Source organism: Mytilus galloprovincialis, chromosome 7, assembly GCF_965363235.1.
Source record: "Mytilus galloprovincialis chromosome 7, xbMytGall1.hap1.1, whole genome shotgun sequence".
NCBI lineage: Eukaryota > Metazoa > Mollusca > Bivalvia > Mytilida > Mytilidae > Mytilus > Mytilus galloprovincialis.
Window position 1 is genome coordinate 58,190,649 of NC_134844.1, and position 21,019 is coordinate 58,211,667.

The 21,019-nt window shown below is 31.3% G+C and overlaps 1 protein-coding gene across 1 annotated transcript; it reads left to right on the plus strand.

Moving 5' to 3' along the window:
- The first annotated feature begins 321 nt into the window (after positions 1 to 321).
- LOC143081805 (uncharacterized) lies at positions 322 to 5,957 on the plus strand. The gene is made up of 2 exons (XM_076257498.1): positions 322 to 484; positions 5,669 to 5,957. The coding sequence occupies exons 1-2, from the start codon at positions 367 to 369 to the stop codon at positions 5,899 to 5,901; spliced, it is 351 nt and encodes a 116-aa protein (XP_076113613.1). The 5' UTR covers positions 322 to 366; the 3' UTR covers positions 5,902 to 5,957.
- The last annotated feature ends 15,062 nt before the right edge of the window (positions 5,958 to 21,019 follow it).

The window sequence follows — 21,019 nt, forward strand, 5'->3', positions numbered from 1 at the left end:
CAATCATACCACACCTTGTTTTATATATATTGTTCTGGTTTTAAGTCACCCATGTGTCTAACTCCTAAATGTTACATGCAGAACTTCAAAAAAGCAAATACCAATTTTCAATTCTTTGAATGGTCCGCTACCGCCCGCAATCAAGATATAACTCTCTCTTTTGAGATTACCGAAGCGGTACATACATGTAAGAAATAAGAAATATCAAAATTATAACAAAGATTTATTTTTAGATTCATAGCTCGAGAGTTATTTGAATTAAACTAAAAAAATGTGATCATGCATGTGTTTTTAATTGTAGTTTGTCCCGAAGGATATTACCTTTTATCTATAAGTAACGCATGCGTAGTTCTATATCCGGATTACATGTCATGGAATGATAGTTTGATTGCTTGCCAGAGTGAAGGCGCTGACTTTCCAATACTAAATACAGATACTCTGTTTAACGAGTTCCTAGATTATATTGACAACCAAGTTGTTTCTCGTAAGTGTATTTGTAAATGTGTAATAAATAGAAAACTAATTGATTTTATAATCAATTTTTTTTTAATAAATGACCTTATATTGAAATGTTAAAAACATTTTTTTCAAAGATTAATTAAAAATTTATCAAAGATTGATACCATTTTTTCAAAGAGTAATTTTTTTCTCAATAACTATATTGCTACTCATAACATATTAGAAGTAACTATACATACACATGACAAGGGTTCAAAACAAAAGATCGTGCAAACTTCCGTCGCGAAATAATAAGGTTAATATCCTTTTTTTTAACCAAAGAATGTCAGATCAGAAGGATAAAAGATGCAAAGGTGATATATGTACAGTATTACGAAAAATGTTATTTCTTTTCATAATTTATAAGTCTTATAAAACAGTAATACATGTAGTTGGACAAATTGTCTTTAAGTATGAATTTGTAATATTTTTAAATACTGTTACATTTATACTTTAGTCTATTTTATTGAAAGACATGAGGTCCTACAATATATTTGTTGTGTGGATATGACGTCAACTTACTTTAATTTTTATTTTTTAATATCAATATTGGAAACCTCCGCCTTTCTTCTGCACGTAATCATATTTTATACATCTGAATCTTGTCGAATAGTTATCAAAAGTACCAGAGTTATAATTTAGTACGCCAGACGTGCGTTTCGTCTACATAAGACTCATCAGTTACGCTCATATCAAAATAGTTATAAAGCCAAACAATACAAAGTTGAAGAGCATAGACGATCCAAAATTCCAAAAAGTTGTGCCAAATACGGCTACGGTAATCTATTCCTGGGACAAGAAAATCCTTAGTTTTTCGAAAAATTCAAAGTTAAGTATCAAGAAATTTATAAAAATGATAACATAATTGATATTTATGTCAACACCGAAGTGCTGAGTACTGGACTGGTGATACCTTCGGGGACGAAACGTCCACAAGCAGTGGCTTCGACCCAGTGGTGTAAATAGTTATCAAAAGTACAAGGATTATAATTTAGTACGCCAGACGCGTGTTTCGTCTACATAAGACTCATCAGTGACGCTCATATCAAAATAGTTATAAAGCCAAACAATACAAAGTTGAAAAGCATAGAGGATCCAAAACTTTTATTATTTATTTTTAATGGTCAAAGTTGACGCATGGACCAATTATGATTTCCTATTCCTATATAGTGGCACCTATTTTGTTAAAAGTTGTAATTACACATTGGATGACAACTAGCAAGCGGTAACGTCACGGGATCTACTAATCCTTCCGGAACACATGAGATTATCCCAAGTTTTTTGTTGCTTAGTCTGTAGTTTTCTATGTTGTGATTTGTGTACTTTCGTTTATCTGTTTGTTCTTTTAATTTTTAGTCATGGCGTTATCGATGTATTTTCGATCTATCCGTTTGACTGTCTCTCTGGTATCTTTCGCCCCTCTCTGAGTAAAATAAGGACGGAAAGGGAGTACTAGTTAACGACCATGGGAACGTGGTCATCTGTGTAACAAAATAATCTTAAGGGAACTATTCAATGTGATTACTTGAACCCTTTGGTTCAATAACTTACTTATATGTAAAACAAATTACTCTACTAAAGGGGCACTAGCTGCCAAATTCAGGTTCACCGATTTGACTCAAATGTCATATTTTAAAAATAACAATGTAAAACATTTTCCAAAACTATCAAAAGTATAAAATATACAATTTACAGGACATGGTCTTAATAAGATGTAGTTTCGTTTCGTGTGAATTTTAGCCAAGACGCCATCTAATTAACTATCGAGTTGAGCTTGTATGACCATATAAGCGATGTAAACATAAACAGAGATATAAATAGATTAAGCAACTCGTGCAATTGCATTTTTAAAGGTCTGTTAAACTTTGTACTATAGATTACAAATTTATGTTTATTGTCGTTTTTACCTTTATAAGAATGATTTTGTGTGGATCGAAACAGTTAATCAAATTATTTACCTTTGTTTCACTTTCAATGTTGACATTCTTGTCCTTTAAATACACGTACACGGACAATGCATGCGTTATTCTATCTATTTCTGCGGGGTTAAGTTGAACTTCACATGAATACTGATTTAATGAGGTCGACTTATTCACTTGCAAGTGAATAAGTCATTATCAATGTTTATTACCTTAATTTGGCCAAATTGAACCATTTTAGCAGATAAAAGCAAATAAGTATTTAACTATTTCACTTTCATTAATGATTGAACAAAAAAAGTCATACTTTTGATTTTTTTTATATATCTCGTAGCTAGTGCTCCTTTTTTAGTAGTATCAAACGATGTAATTTTGTATCAAATGGAAAATATTTGTATCATTAGTTGGCGATCGTTGGATGATAGAAATCGAAACATGCAATTGTGCAATTAAACGGTGCAACGATGCACTAATTTACGACTATCCTGCCCATTGAGCTGTAGTGTGTTTTAACGTGTAACTGTATTGTGGTGAAATATTTGTTCCTTTCATAGATCTAGAAAAATCAAATTAAAACAAATTATAACAATTTAAATTGTACCGCCAAACTATATTTGACATGTTTTTTGATTTAGGCAACATACTGCTGAACCATGCCAATTATATTTTTTCAACCAATTTCTTTGTCTCTTGCATTGGTGATAAACTACATCAATTGTTTCATAAGTTTATTTAAAAAATCTATTTAATTGACTGATTGATTGTTGGTTGCGTAACGTTCAGTGGCAAATATATCATGCATGTTTAGGACGAGAACAAATTAACAATAAAAATAATACTGCCATTGGAAAATGATGGTGTATTGGGCAGGGATAGAAATTTAGCCTTTCAACAGGTCACCTACCGACTCCTCAAAGAGTTGTTTCAAGGGTTCTCAACTTGCATTGAGCGTGAAACCCTCTTTTCGAGGGTTTTGCTGCAAAGTTGGAAAAATACCTGTAGTGACCATATTTCTTTCACAAGTGATCATTTACTAGTATTGAAAAAGTTGAAAACAAAACTTTACGACACAAAGATGATTTCAGCCATCCAATTGTGAACTTTCCATTTTTAAGTAGCAACATTCCAGCAGCACCTGCATACGGGGTATATAAAATTGAGAAAGGAAATTACGAATGTATCAAAGCGAGAACAACCCGACCATAGAGTAGACAACAGCCGAATGCCACCAATGAGTCTTCAATGTAGCGAGAATCTCCCGTACCCGTAGGCGTCCTTCAACTTGAAAAATATGTATACTAGTACGCATATATACAGTGATAATGGACGTCATACTAAACTCTGAATTATACAAAGAAACTAAAATTAAAAAGCATACAAGACTAACAAAGGCCAGAGGCTCCTGACTTGGGACAGGCGCAAAATTGCAGCGGGGTTAAACATGTTTATGAGTTCCAACCCTACCCCTATACCTCTAGCCAATGTAGAAAAGTAAACGCATAATAACACGCACATTAAAATTCAGTTCAAGAGAAGTCCGAGTCCGCTGTAACAAAATAAAAAATAAATAAAATGACAATGTTTCCCAATTGACACGATATTCCCGTGCTTGTATTTCCTATCATGATTTTCTTGATAGAGGGTTGCTGTTCACAAGGAAGCTTTTAAGCCAAGAGGTCCAAATGATGAAATTTTTATCATCCCTTCGTAAATTTAACGGAGGCCATCACAAGTTGGTTGACCATTATGAAATAACCGTTTCACAGATGATATCGGACATGGTCCTTACATCGTAACTACAATCCCCTTCCCTTTCATTGATGTGACCTACTGAATAAGACTATTTACCAGATTTGATATAACATGAGCAACACGACTGGTGCCATATCTGGAGTAGGATCTGCTTACCTTTCCGGAGCACATGAGATCATCCCTAGTTTTGGGTTGGGTTCGTGTTGTTTATTCTTCAGTTTTCTATGTTGTGTCATGTGTACTATTGTTTGTCTGTTTGTCTTTATTATTTTAGCCATGGCGTTGTCAGTTTATTTTCGATTTATGAGTTTGAGTGTCACTTTGTTTCTTTCGTCCCTCTTTTATTATATAATAATGTGGAAGCTTATCATCGAATGCAATACGCAATACTATTCTGTCTTGGGGAAGTCATTTCGCTTTTCAAATTTAAATTTCACACAATACATTTTAAGATATAAATGGGCATGTTTGAGCTGCCTGTAATTATTTATTACACGTTCACATCATACTTGGACTTGTATATATTCACATGTGTTATTATATCTTTTGATTTAGTTAAGCGATTCCTACTGATATTTTAAAATGTGTCTTTCTATGTTGTGATGTTACACAATTGTTTTAGATAAGGATGAAGGTTTGGTACCATTAAAACGTTTAAATCCGTTTTCACCTATTTTTAGTCAGGACTCTGATGTTTAGTAGCGGTCGTTTGTTCATGTGGTTTAATATGTGTCTCATTATTCTTTTATTATATAGATTACACCGTTGGCTTTCCCGTTTGAATGGTTTTACATTAGTAATTTTTGGGGCCCTTCATGACTTGCTGTTCGGTGTGAGCCAAGAATCTATGTTGGAAACAGTACTTTGACTTGTAATGGTTTACTTGGAGAGTTATTTCATTGCAATCACACCACATACTCTTATATCTAAGAATTTTAAAACACTGACAATGATTTTTTAGCCATGGCGTTGTCAGTTTTTCTTTTATCTGTGAGTTTGACTGTCCCTCTAAAACCTTCACTCCTCTTTTTAAATAGTATGATTGATAACTCAAAGTTTGTCTTATGAGGTGTGGAATGGTTAGGTATAATGTTAAGTTGAAGGTAAGTTGAAGCCTAGCACCATGTGATACCCATTTCTGAACTAGTTTCAGATATATGAACTTCATAATGTACAGTCATTGTTAGCCCATTAATAATCAAAATTAAAAGCGTTTGATATGATTGAAATTAGAAAATCTTCAGAATATAGATAAAAAAATCATAACAACAAACAATTTTTCAAGTTGACAGTAAAGACTTTATTTTCGATAATACTTTTTATAAAAGGATTTATACTTCATTATGTTGTATTTGAAATTACGTCTAGTTTTATTCATATGTACTACAATGATCCCCACTCCATTGACTTTAAGGATAATCTTCTCTGATATACTTTAAATGTCATAAGTCATGTTACAACTTGCCTTTATTAACAAATATTACTTCAATATTTTACAGCCGACAGAGTTGCAGTTAATGGTAGACTTATTAACAATATAGGTTACTGGGGCAATGGCGATGTTATTGACGCTTCAAAATTTTGTGCTTTTCAACCAGACGAAATAGGCAACCAAGACATATGTCTGTTTATGGCTCATTCGAACGAAAACTGGTGTGGTTCACATGTTAACAGACTTGATGACAACAAATGTGTGATTAATTCATTACGAATTTGTATGATCAAGTTATAAGAGGATTTACAGCAAATAGACAATTTGATGTCTATATCAAAGTGAAATGTATATTTTGTTTAGATGTCTGCTGTTTTCTCTCAATTAAATATCACACATTATCATTAAGTTAAATAAGCGCAGAACAATAAAAGGCTAAAAAGTCTAAACTGTACAGAAATTTATTTATTTCAGTATGATGTTCCTTTAATAAAATAAATACATAACAGTGAATGAAAATATATGACAATTATTACATCTAAGTTCAAAAAGTCACGTGAGCTTCAACTCAAGACATGCATTATGTAAAAAATATTGAAAGAATCGTTCCATTTTGCTCCTTTTAGCATTGCTGATGTGTATTTCACATATTCTTCAATCAATTATTTTACAAGGCAATGCAGATATAAATAATTTCTAATGTAAATATACATGTATGATCAAATTATACAAGTCAACAAAAGAAACGTTACTCGACTTTTTTCAAATTAAATATGAAGTTTTTCGTTTATAGGACCAATATTGAAGGTAGTAATTTTTAATGACCATGGGAATATAAATCCGTTTAAAAAAAAAAGTTTTTTGCTTTCATGACGTCATTTGGCGAAATTCAAGTTTTTTGATAAAATTAACATAAAACGACAACTTTAAAAACAGAAGTTCTTACTATGATGTCAACCTCTCATTTAAAGATAAAGACAATGTTTGCACATCAATTCTTTTTTAAAAAATGTACAGTTTCTTTGTTTATTTGTAAAGCAAAGTCCGGCTAAACGGGAAATCTTTAAAATGTAAACATTATCAATTGATTTACAATTGACAGTATGTGTAAAGTGAAATTAAAAACAAAAGCATTAACAATCTTAAAACTAATCCGAAAGGTTCCAAATTTACAGTGTGTTGTTTTCATATCTAAAACATTGATTTGAGACGAAAAGATTTTTTTTCTTTTTCTTTGGCATTTTTTGAGATTTAAAAAGAAACACTTTTTTTACCCAAAATTTAAAACACAAAACAATATTTCAACCCATTAGTTACAACATGAACATGACTTGATAAGCATATTGAATATTTCTAAACAAATTTGAAAATTCATTTTGGTACTTAAAAAATTGTGTGTCGATTTTGTGTTCAACTTTTTGCAAAAAATATTTGCGCTCTATGCTCGTTTAGACAGAATTGAGTTACTTTCCGAAAAGTTTTGATTTTCATTATCATGGGTGCATACATTGCAAATGAAAGCTTCTGAAGAAAAAAGTGTATCTCATTTTGTTTTAGTTTTAATACTTTTTGATAAATTTTATTCTAAAGATGTGTTACTTCTTTTGTTGACTAGTATATATGAAAAAGATAATGTGAACAGACTAACTGCATAAGAAAAAAAAAATATTATGATAGTTATATTTTGTATATCACGAACAGAACAGATAACATTTAAACAGATAAATTCTAACAAAACATTATAATTATAACTAGGACAACTATATATGACCAGCCATAATACATGTAAGGCTGCACTCTAAATAAAATTAAAAAAACACGTTACAAAATCTAGAGAAGAGATATTCTTAAGGTGGTACCCAACACTTTCACTAACATTAATTTGGCTCGTTTAATTTTCATAAAATATGGTCAAAGTATTTACTTTGACCCTTTAACAAAAATATAAAAATTTCAAAAATTTTGGACCAACCGTTTTGTCAGAAAAATTACACTGGTTATATAGCAATTTGACAAACACTAATTTTGATCATTGAGAAGCTTAATATTCCCTTAACAACACAACGTAATTAAAACGTTCTGCTGATTTTACAGAGCTACCTGTAGTGTTAGGTACCACCTTAACACAAGTAAGTATAGAAACATATACTTGAAACATGTCGTCGTAGTTTGAGCAAAAACGTTATTTAACCAGAGATTTGTTCAAAGAACGTCTCGTACGTTTTAAAGAAGTCATGATAGATACATTTTCATTGTCATGTTCCCAAATACCTGTTGTATACATTAGGGTATTTATATTTGTGTTTAACATGTGATTAATGATCCTTAATCTCTAGAAATAGATGGAGTAACATTTAATTTTTATTGAATAAACTCACCATAGATACATGTTTCAAGTATATGTTTCTATACTGTGTGTTTTATAGTGTCTGGTTTTTATTCGAATTTTGCTTTGAAATAAGCCTATTAGTATTTTAAGTTTCGATGTCAGTAGGTCAACATTGTCGTGTGTCGTCTGTTGTTGTGATTTTTTTGTACATCTACATTGAGGTATTTCCTTGAAAAGACCTATTTATTTTGTTCTGATTATTTTTTTCCATGCCACTTTTGCTTCGGAATTTTGTCAACATGCCGTAAAGTTATTAGGCAAATGAAATTGTTGCGCTTTTGAAACTCACCAATTTCAACAGGATATGATTCCATTTGGGAGTTATCTTCCCGTTTACTGTTTTTCTTGATATAGCTTTTGTTCAAAAATTTTATTTGAGTAAACGTGCAAAATAACCACTTTAAATGTTAATGTATCATTTCTAACCGGATGTGACATTTTGTTAAAATAAAGAAGCAAATTATTTTATGATTTTAAATCTGTATCCGCATATTTTTTTTTCAATATTATGTATACATATGAATATAAATAGTTTTAACCTGAAAAAAGGAAGTTGACAATACAATGTTTAACGTGTAAGGTGATTTAGCTTGCTACGTTTGATGTATAGAATATTGGAGAAGTCGAATAAAAGTTAATGAAGGGTCCAATTAAAATCGTCATTTTTCTCTCAAATTGTGTCCTGTTATTGATAAGTTTAATAGTCATTCTTTTATACTACTGCTTCCGTGACCTAAATTGTTTTACATTTTTATTTCATTTTTTAGTTAAATGTATATAACACTTCATTATATGTTAACCTACAAATGTGTAAAAATTTCTTTATATATGTCATTGTATGTTGTGAATCTAAGGAACATTACTAGTTTTACCCTACATCCGGAACGATCGATTTTTTAATAGTACTGCAAAATATTAAATCAAAATTTAAGTAAAGTGACTTGGTCTTTTTTTTTATATTTTTATTTGAGCTACATTACAAACAACTAGGAAAAAAGTGGTGAAGATTAATGTTATGTAATAATAAATTTTATTTTTTTGATAAAAAAAAAATCATATAAGTAAAAAGCTTTTGATTTAAAAAAAAAACGTTCAAGATTCTATGAACATCTAAAAAACATAAAATAGCCTTTATATTTTGCATCTGTAAATAAAATTGTATATTTTTTCATTAATGTATAAATTCAAATGCGTGTATATCATGTATATTCCTTATAATCTTATTAGATATGTTAGTTTTAGCCTTATATTTTTCTATTCATAAATATGTAACTGTTCATAGATGCTTTTTTTAATGTTATATGTGCTAATAAAGGAAATTATTCCATGATGTTGACTGTTTAACAGAAATCTTATTGGGGTACAAAATCCATCATATTAAGCTTCTTCCCAGTGGTATATATACTAGACTCAAAATACCGCCTTGAAACGTGTTGAATCATGTCGTCTTCTCATGACAATGTGTGAACATAGTCAGTCAAGAAACAGTAAATATTTACTCTGGAGGTTAAGGCTAATATTTCTTTTTTTTATCGGACCCTATCAGGCGTGAACGAGAGGCAAAATTGCCAGAGGGACATCCCAACTCATAAGTCGAAAATAAACTGACAACGCCATGACTATAAATGAAAAAGACAAACAAGCAACAATAGTACACAAACTCAACATATAAAACTAAAGAATGAGCAACATAAACCCCGCCAAAAACTGGGGTGATGTGACGTGCTCCGGAGATTCTGTACGTTTTATATGTACTCTAGGGATTTGGCTATACTTTTGATTTTTTGGATTTGGCTATACTTTTTGGACCTTTTGGTTTATAGCATAAGCTTTGGATGTCAAATATTTTGGCCAAGAGCATCACTGAAGAGACATGTATTGTCAAAATAGGCATCTGGTGCAGGAAAATTGGTACCGTTAATGTTATTAAAGTGTATTTGCCTGATCATATACCCGTATCCATGTATCCAAACTACAGTTATTGGGATATTTCTATGTATTGATGTTGACAACATTTGGACACTTAAATTCGTTTATAAATCTGCATCTGTGAACTATGGATCACATGTGGAACCGGACGAACTTTGAACATTTGTGAATGTGTAATCAACAAAATTTTAAATGTCATATCACATATCCTTATTTCCATATTGTTAAAGTCATATGAAACCTCAAATTAAAAAACATGATGAATAAGTTTTTTATAACCAAATGGATAGTTTTCCATTCCAGTTTTTATTTCATAATAAAACGTATGTACATATACTTTCTTCTGAAGAAAATTCTTAAATTCATCCACATTTAGAAGAAGTTAACCTTTTTTAATTGCTTGCTTCCAGGAAGCAATTCGCCGACATATTTTCCATATGCAAAGTGACCTTAGCATGAACCTCCTAGTAAAAATCCGGTGATCGCAATACGCATGGATCTGTCATTAAAATAAACAATTATCTGATTATAAATGTTAAACATGTTAAACACGTGCTCAATATCCATTATTTGTTGTTGATTGTTTACTATACGGTGACAATGGGTAAACTACGGCTACAAACCACGACAATTAAGTAATTGCCATTTTTTCACCTCATAACAGACAGAGAGAAAAAAAAATCACATTATATGATATATTTGCGTAAAAAAGGATAAAATCGTGAACAGAAGACTAAATTTATGTTATATACATGCATTGGTTCAAGAATTGGATAAACACTATTTTTCACCAGGGACTCGTTTCATGTGACTCTAACCTTCCACATTTGTGTAAGTGTTTAATTTTTAAGTAATTTTCGTAGCAAATTGTTTTGATTTGTCATCCCATTCCAAGTAGTGCCCACTAAATCTGACATTTCATCTCTTTACTTATATGTGTGTAAAAAATGCAAACATTAGAGATATGTCTTCAATTGAACATCAGTGGTCAAGGCTATTTCATTGAAATAAGAAGAAAAAAACTGAGATGTGAGTTTGTTGACAAAAAAGAAAAGAAATTGTAGAAACATCAACAATATGTGACCCATTCTGAGAGTGAAACGATATATTACTATGAAAGCATTTTTTTACGTGTTAGTAGTATACCGCTGTTTTAAAGTCATAAATTGATTGAGAGAAAACAAATCCGGGTAAAAAAAACCTAAAAAATGAGGTAAACTTCAAATAAGAAAATTCAACCTAGTCATGAAATTAGAAAAAAAGACAGTTACATATTATTTGTTGTATTAAACAGTATTCATGTCAGAAGTGTGACATTTTACTGAAATTTGCCAGGTTCGAATAGCAGGATTTTTTTATCGTATTTGGCCAGTCTTTTTGAATATAATTCACATGACCAATGGTACATGCACAGCAGAATACACTTATCCTGTCGACGTACCTGTTCTAGCTCCTTTGAAGGGTCCTTAAATGGCTTCATTAATGTTTTATTGCCTTTGTGTCTTCTTAATTATTTGTGAAGTATCAAATAAAGGCAACAGTAGTTTGACGCTGTTCACTTGTCATAAATCTATTAATGAAAACAAATCCGGGTCACAAACCAAAACCGAGGAAACACATCAGCTATTAGAGGAAAACAACAGAATAACAGAGACACTGAACTGCTACAAAAACAAACGCAATCACACATAGAAACTGACTTATTGATAACAACTGCCATGTTCCTGACTTAACACAGGACATTCTAAGAAAATAATGGTGGGTTGAACCTGGTTTTATGACTAGTTAAACCTCTCGCTTATATGACAATACTAAGGACAGATAAATGCATAAATATATAAAATAATAGTACATTACAACATGTTAACCACAAAATAACAACCGACAACTTTCTCATACAGTAAACCACAATAGCATTATGAACCATGCGTCACACGAATGTATCAACGCAACAAAAAGTTACGCCACAGGAACATTTCTTAAAATAGAATATAATTTTAGGATTAAGTTTGTAATATTGTTATTTTATATATTTTCTACAATTACAAGAATATAAATATAGAATTGTGTAAGTAATGGTGTAATTATTTGTATTTCATATCCATGTAGTCGTTTTTTTCAAAATTGCAACGGTAAACTTTTATTGCCTCAAATTCAGATTTTCAAGATATTACGAGGGATATTCATAGGTAAGATTATATGTTTTGAATTATTTTTGCCCCTATTAAAAACATAATCAAATGTGTAACTTAACAAGGGTTAGACGCTCTAAGTACTCTAGTTTATCGATTGTATACTTTGAAAGGCTAGCAATAAACTACCCTATACCATCCCCCCATAGAGAAAACTGAGTCTCCCACAACGCAGCCCTCCCGTTACAAGTAACAAAAAACCAAAGTCGAGGACTCAATGGAATTTAAGATGGATCATCGGTATATATTCCCTCATATGGAATTGTCATATACTTTGTCAAAATGAAGATTTTACCATGCTTTTTTCAAGAATACTAGAACACAGCCGCGAAATCGCGGGCATTCAGAGCGTAGTTGAAAGTATGTAAAGTGTTGTTGGAAGAATTTTGTAAAATATTGAATGACTGGAGAATTTCCGGAAAAGTATCAAAAGTCATGGGTACTTGGAACAGGAAAATTGTTTTTTTTATCCCTCCTCCTTTGTTTCCAAAATTCCCAATTTTTTGTTGTCTATTAATTTCAATGTTTAGTATGATATGAAGATTCAATTAATGAGCCTGTTATCCAGTGGTTGTCGTTTGTTCATGTATTACATATTTGTTTTTCGTTCATTTTTTTGTACATAAATAAGGCCAATTAGTTTTCTCGTTTGAATATGTTTTACATTGTCATTTCGGGGTCTTTTATAGCCGACAATGCGGTATAGGCTTTGCTAATTGTTAAAGGCCGTACGGTGACCTATAGTTGTAAATTTCTATGTCATTTTGGTCTTTTGTGGAGAGTTGTCTCAACATTGCAATCATACCACATCTTCTTTTTTTGTAATCAATTATTTTTTGTAAAAGATTTAATGACTGGAGAATTTCAGAAAAGGTATAAAAAGTTCACATGAATAATTTTAGGACTTATCTGTATGATCCTGTATATTATGAACATTCATTACTATATAAATAAAGTTTACTAATCGATCGGTGGTCATTGATATATCATACAGACCCTCTCTATTTAATAAACTCTGTGACCACCGTGGATAGTAAACTTGAAAATGATAGCAGATAGAATTCTGAAAATACACTTTATTCGTAGTATATTTTATGTTCAAAGTATACAGAAAAACGCAAACCGGAAGTCTAATCTGACTTAAAATTTCACCCAATGACGGAAACAATATCCAGATGCATTTTTTCTCGTTTTACTCCCAAAATAACTCAATCTGAATAATCATATGAATGGATGACAAATGCTACTATGCACTGTACTTATAGGACACAGAGGCATGTTGATTAATTTTTTGGGGAAAGAAGAGAAGCGACACACAAAATGAGGTCTTCTCGTTTAATAGTATAGATAATAAAAAAAAGTATGGGTCACCTTACTATTTTTTAAGCTACAAATTTGTCAAATTGCCAAAATTTGCATATTTTGTGCATAAAAAGAAATCTAGGAGATAGAATTTCGAAATAAAATAAGCATGATATGGGAAGATAGGTTTTATAATATGTTTTTTTTTACTAAAAGTGTTTCCGGCCCTTAAATAGCTTAGTTGAAAAATTGATTCTGAAAACACAAATTTTTGGTATTTATTTAAATATCTTAAATAATGCAATAAATCACTTATTTGTTTTTATAAAACTAAACAGTGTTACCAATAAATTGACAAAACACCTTCAAAAAGAAAAAAAAACAGACGCATTAAAAATCTGTAGTTAACAAAATATATAAAAGTATGATTAAGTGTCTCGAACCCTGCAACACAAGGTGATAAAAATTATCCCAATGAGCAACTCCTACTCATCGAAGATCACGACTAGTGTTGATCATAGAAATCAAGTATGTAGTAACTTGTACTAGTTTAAAAATAAACGAGAAATGGAGGGCGGTTAAGTGGTTACGACAAATGGAATATACACATGGTCGTCTGTGGAACAGGTGTTTCATATTGTTCAAATTATATCGACTGGAGTTTCATTGAGTTAAATTCATCTATATCATAACGTAACTTCAAGAATATATCATGATCTGGGAGTTTTTTAAAATACTGTTTTATCATCAATTTACAAAGCTAAGGATGCTGGTGCTTAATGATGTTAAAGGTGTATTTGAATTTTGTCTTGATAAATGTTATAAGCATATAAAAAAAAGTTTAATCTACAAATTTACCCATACAATTATTGTTAAATTATTTTGAAAATTTAAAACCTTGGTTATTATGATAATTGAATTTCAAAATGCTGTTTACTGGAAAAGAATGAACCGACAGCCAAAACCAATGATTGCTTTGACTTTTTGATTGACAACATATTTGTTGTATTTGGTTGATTCATATTTCAACAAACAGTCGTTATTACAAAGGGTATAAATGGATACCCCTACTGGTTGACTTGTTTTGTACTCATGTGAAGCAAAATTCAAACAAAATCTTCTCAAATATTAAGAAACACCATGATATTTCCAAGTTATTCAAAGAGCAAACAATGACATATTGATCATTTTCTGTTACTCTATTACCTTATTACCTACATAACAGTTTTTTATTGTCTCTCGTCAATCCCTGTGAACTTGAAATAAATTAAGGATACTACTTATACTAAAAGGTTTGGATCTTTCCCCGATATTGACACAGAAGGACAACTTCAAAATTAGATCTATGACAATGTGGTGACTTCAGCTTACCCAGTGTTAACCACCAATTCCCTAGCAGTAACATATCCTCTACTTCATAGTATGATCTTATAAGTTATATGGTTTGCTACTGACCCCATACGGATCCATAGAGGGTTAGTAAAATCCATAGGGGGTGAGGCCGAAGGCAGAATATCCTATCAATTTTACTCACCCTATATGGGTCCTTAGGGGGTCAGTTGTGAACCGTATGACGGATTTATCGCACACGGGACTTTTCTTGCTAAATTATGTATAACTATAAGCAATGAAATATAAAAAAGATTAAATCGATGACATAATCATTTATAGTAAACGTGACGTCATGAACCCCATATGAAATATGCACAACCCATATGGATCCATAGGAGGTCACCACGTTACAGCATTAAACCAATCGTATTGTCATAATTTATCCGAAGTGCGATAATTACATATCTCAATTGAAATACGATACGAGCATGCTTTTTTACATTATACCGGCTTAATCAATAGGGTTATGGTCTTGACGTAAAATCTTCTTAAGAAAGGATTTGAGGAAAAGAAGTAGCAAGAGCCACTTACCCTTTTAAAGCACTTGATATTACTGTGTTAAGGGTTCATGTGATTCTTTAACTTTTTTGTCATTTTACCTTGATTGTTTTTTTTTTTTTCATTCCTAAATGGATTTACGAGATTCGAACATCGCTAATTTTCAGTTGTCTCTAAATCACCAATATTAAATCGCTAAGTATATGCTGTTCTTAAAAGGATTTTAAACGAAAAACAAATCAACAATTTAAAATGATAACCTTATCAAAGACTGTTTTCTGTCAATTATTCATCTAGTAATAACAGCCAAGACAAGCAGTTATTCCATTGTAAAATTTACTGTAGAATCTCCATCCGGCTTCATTGTGATGTGGTATGTCTGACACAACATTTGATCCAAACCAGAGTAGTTCTCACCTAAAATGTATAGATAGACGGATGTTTTAAATTAAACATGAATATTTTGATTTAATAAAAAGTAAAATAACAAAAATACCGAACTCCAAGGAAACTTCAAAATGGAAAGTACCTAATCAAGTAGCAAAACCAAAAGCGCAAACTCATCAACCGAATGTAAAACAAAATGTTATATTCCTGATCTGGTACAGGCATTTCCTTATGGAGAAAATGGTGAGTTAAGCGTGGTTTAAAGCTAGCAAAAAACTCACTTGTATGATAGTCGCATAGAATTCAATTACATTGACAACAATGTTTGATCGAAACAAACAGACATAATAGGTAAAAATGTGAAACATTGAGTACAGCAGTCAACATTGTGTTATGATCTTAATCACCATACAAACAAACAATTATGTCAACAAAGAAAAATCAAAATGGCATATAAACACTCTATAGACACAGAATATAAGCAAAAATGAAAGACAAACTATGACCATAGCACAATGACCCAATTTCGGGATGTATAAATACCGAGCCACGCCAAAAGGATATTACCAAACATAGATTTACAAATGGAGACTTGTTTCATTGGCAATCATAACACATTATTTTTATAAATAGTAAAGGTTTAACATATACAACGACAAATAAAAACACTATAACACGTAATTAAGATGATGAACAACGCCAGTACATAGAATCTATACTTCAAGACCACCATGTATTTTTTGTGAAGTTGATACAGAATAATTATCAACAAGGTCTGGGTATATTCTGATGTAATTTTCTTTTAAAAAAGACGAGACGCTCGTTAACATTATCCTGGTGCGTTTACTTTCTGCTTAGACATTGGTGACATTTTATAAAGTCTGAGTAGCAGCTGAAAGCTCTTGAATACCGAATGATTTGAAAGATGAATATCTCATATGCATATGAAGTTGGTATATTGCTGCTTAGCTGGGGAATAATTTCAAAATTAAACTCATTTGTCACAAAACGTTTTTTGTACTGTGACCTATTATTGGTCAAATCTTACTCAAACTGTCTTCAACTGATTACTGTCCCATTCGCAATCATACCACACCTATTCTTTTGTAGTTCGTGTTCATTTTGCTTAAGATGCAAAAGGCAGCAGCATTTAAATTTCACGTTTCGATCAATAGCATTTCAATCTTAGCATACGATAAGAGGATTGTTGGCACAATGGTATTTTATTATACGTAAAGTTAGGTTTATAATTTGATATTATTATATTTGGTAGGAGATAGTTTCATGTAACTAAGCCAGACTCCACTTACCGGTTTATTTCAGGGAATTATGAAACAACATCTTCGATGCATGTCACTCGGCTTTGACCTTTTATTGCAACCTCTAAAGGAAAACGTATATCATCACCCCGTATAACCCCGATACAGATGAATCCGGATGTTGACGCGTTCGAATCGAACACACCGTGTACCACTGAGTTCAGACAGTGAAGAATGAATTCTTTGTCATAATACTCATTACTTACTGCAAGGTTTATCACATATGTGACATTTTTATATACAAACATTAAAAAACGCACGACAATGCCACTGATAAAAGCATGCTTGGTAATTTTAAATATTCAAAACTTAATGTTTCTCGTGCCTCATAGTTTTTAAAACATACATTTTTTTTTTGAAAATTGCATTGTTTGAAATTAACAAACTTATAAAGATCGTAGGTTTATGTGGTATCTAGAAACAAAACAAATACACGTCTAAAGCATGTAAAGTCTCTTTATTTTCATGTTTTGTACGCTTCGTTGTCGTTATACTTTTTATACTGTACGCTTCGTTGCGACACTATTGTATTTGTCAATGACTTTTTGCATGTATTAAAGTATGTTTTGAAATGATTTTAGCCCATATACATGTTTAAAAAAAATTAATTTACCACCATAACATACAGACAGCAACCTATAATATCCTTTGTATTATCGAAACACCGTTGGAGGTATTTTGTACATGTAAAAAAATTCTATCCGAAAGTGTTAATTGGTAGGAAAATAAAATTGCTGAACAAATGCAAATATCACTGGCTGAGAATACGGATACACGTGTCCGATTTCTAATTTGATAGCATTTTTTAAAGTGTTTTCCATACGACTATCAATGTACAGTTACACCACTGTTCCAGGTTAAGGGCGGGTTGGGTGCCCGCTAACATGTTTAACCCCGCCACATTCTGTATACGCCAGTCCGAAGGCAGGAGCATGTTTTTCAGTGGTTATATATTTGTTTTTCGTTCATTATTTTGTGCATAAATTGTGCCGTTAGTTTTTTCGTTTGAAATGTTTGACATTTGTCATTACGGAGCTTTTTATAGCAGACTATGCGGTATGGAATTGGCTCATTGTTGAAGGCCGTACAGTGACCTATAGCTGTTCATTTCTGTGTCGTGTGGTCTCTTGTGAAGAGTTGGCTTATTGGCAATCATACTACATCTTCTTTTTGATATAGACAGCAATCAAAATCAATCAATTGATTAAAGGCTCTTGGCAAGAATCGCAGAGGCGGATCCAAGGTGGTCATGGAAAACAATAGAGTCACCTTAAGGCTAAAGAATGTGTTTATACAATGAAAATGTAAGTTATAGCCCTCGTTAATAAGTAATACAGTTTCTTTAATGTGGAGATGTAAAGATGAAGAGATAATTCTTAATATTTACTGGTTTGCTCTCTTCAATTATGTTTTATTTTTATTTTTAAGGTATAAAGATTATGCTTAATTTCCTCGAATATTACTGTCTTTCTACTGAGATGCCAAAATCCAAGTAATTTGTCATTCTGGTTATTATAAGCATCTTAAAGTCTATACCCACCCATATGAATTGCATTCAAATTTTGACTTTTGTGTGTTACGCTCTTATTTTCATGAAAAACCACAAAAAGCACCAATCTGAAGAACCAACGACTCTGAAGGCCATATGATACAGTTTTGATCCCATTTTGAAATTTTGCTGACAATTTGCATATACGCTATTTTTTGCCTGATTAAATCAAATATGGAATAAAATATATACCTTCATGTGCTTCTTTTTGAGAAAAATGAAGTCGAAATTTTATATATTTGCTCAAAATTTGGATTTGAGGACGTATGTTTCCTTTTGACAAACATACATAACTTTTTTGTTTTAAAAGATAAACACAAGCTGTTTTTTTGTTAAATTATTTGTAAATTCTGTTTTATATAAATATGCTTTAAATTTGTGCAATTTGTTTCGCAAATAAGTCATATTTATCAGATGGTCACGAATGTAAAAAAAAAGTCATTTTTTGCTGTATATTTATCAAATTTAAAAAAATTGCACTATTTACGTTTTCATGAAAATTGGCACACATAATCTTCTTACGTAATCAAACCAAATGGCATTTTAAAAAAGAGTGGTCCATGAACTCGTTTTCAAGTTAGATAAGTTTGAATGATAAAAATCAGTCGAAAACTGAATCTTTTTTTCGTGTGTTTTTTAAAGAGCTTGTTATTTTGAAACAAAATAGCGAACATCCCTAATTGTAACGTTTTTATACCACTATGATGTCCTTTATGAAATTTGACATTTATTTAAAAATTTACTTGTTCTTTCATATGTTATACACTACCTGAATGGTTGACATTCATTGAAATCCGTAAATTTATTAAAGAATCGTTTCTGATTTGTTTTTGTAATTGTGTAGGATTGCTGTCTCCTGAAGCGTGTCTCTTATGTTTTGTATTCAACAGCAAGAGGGCGTTTTTCTAGCTAGTCAAATATCGTACGTCCAGGGTATAAAAATTATAGTAAAAGAGGAAAAAAGAAGACAAGAATTGGTATTAATATTTTCAAGATACATTCCGAATCCCGGATTTATGTGTTACCATACTTTACAAAAATGTCTTTTAAAACCTAATAAGATATAAGTGTAAATAAGGAAAACTTTGTAAAACACTTTGTAAACACAAACCTGTTCATGGCACTGTTGAAATTGAAACCCATACAAGTCTTTGACATTCCACAGCTTGTAGCACATCTTATTTCTGAACATTTGATGTCATCGATAACAACCATGTCAGACTTGGTATTATCCATGCTACAGCTGTCAAAATATCCGGCAAATTTGTCTGAAACTGTATCAAATTTGTTAAATATATTTATGCAAAAACTTGTTCAAAATCTTATAGAATTTATACATATGAAGAGGGGTTTTTTTTTCGAAGCTAAAGGATGATTTACGATAAGGGTGTTTTCTTGCCTACCATAAATTCTATGAAAAAACAAACAGAAATGTTAAGTACTACATATGAAGTTTCATAATTAAAAAAAGCATTGCACGTGATCAAGCCCCTGTGCATTTTATCAAGTTAAAAATATTACTGGTATATCTTTTTAAAGTTCTAGTTTTGGTATGTATAAAAGACATTCGATACAGCAGTTTTTGGCACTAACTTTTGTCGGCTTCATGCCTTTTTGTTCTATATATTAAATGGTATTACGTCATATCGGGTATGCTTTTTACTTATTAGAATTTGAAAGAAAAGGGTTTTCTTTTCATGTATGTTTTATAATATATTTATGAAGTAATCTTATTTCTTCCGTCAGTATAACATCAAATGAATTTTATAGAAAATATCGATCTACCACCGCTATGAATAAACTTATAGCATAACTGTTTGAAAATTTTACGTATGGTAAAGAAAAAGTCGAGAAGAATTTGCGACATGTCGAATTTTTGTGGTCATTTAAAAAGACGTACTTATTCAAATAAGTGGAATTTGGAACTTAAGTTGTTCGAAATACTCAAACTGATTTACGAAAAGGTTTGAGGAAAGTAGAAAATGTATAAATTCCTAATGAATTAAACGTAAATTGACAAAACAATCGAAATCCCTTTGAAAAAATTATGAATTCGACGAAAACATCGTTTTTTAAATATGCCGTGCACATGGAACCAGATTGTCGTTTTGAATGTGAAATACTTTTACGAAAGGGGTAGAGTGGGGCGCTCATATTCGCCGTGGACACAATTTCGCCGTTTTATGATTTTGAGGTGTACAAACTTCAAAGGATGGTTGAAATTTAAGAAATATGCCGGTAAATTATATTCTTATAACAAATATGATAATTTTTGAAAATGAGACCAAATTTCGGCACTTACCGCAAAGGACCGAAAAACGGACAACGACTTTCAGCCAATTTCCTGAATGAAAAAAACGATTTCAAAGAAGTATTTCTTTAGTAATTCTTTGACTGATTGCCCTAGATTTCAGGTTTTTTTTTACACCTTTCAAATGTCTGCTATTCATCTATAATGAAA

What these genes read in the sequence shown, in the direction of transcription:
- LOC143081805 (XM_076257498.1), top strand. Translation starts at nt 367, where the DNA reads ATGTCATGGAATGATAGTTTGATTGCTTGCCAGAGTGAAGGCGCTGAC. An exon ending in TGACAACCAAGTTGTTTCTC is followed by an intron (nt 485 to 5,668) that starts GTAAGTGTATTT and finishes AATATTTTACAG; the next exon opens with CCGACAGAGTTGCAGTTAAT.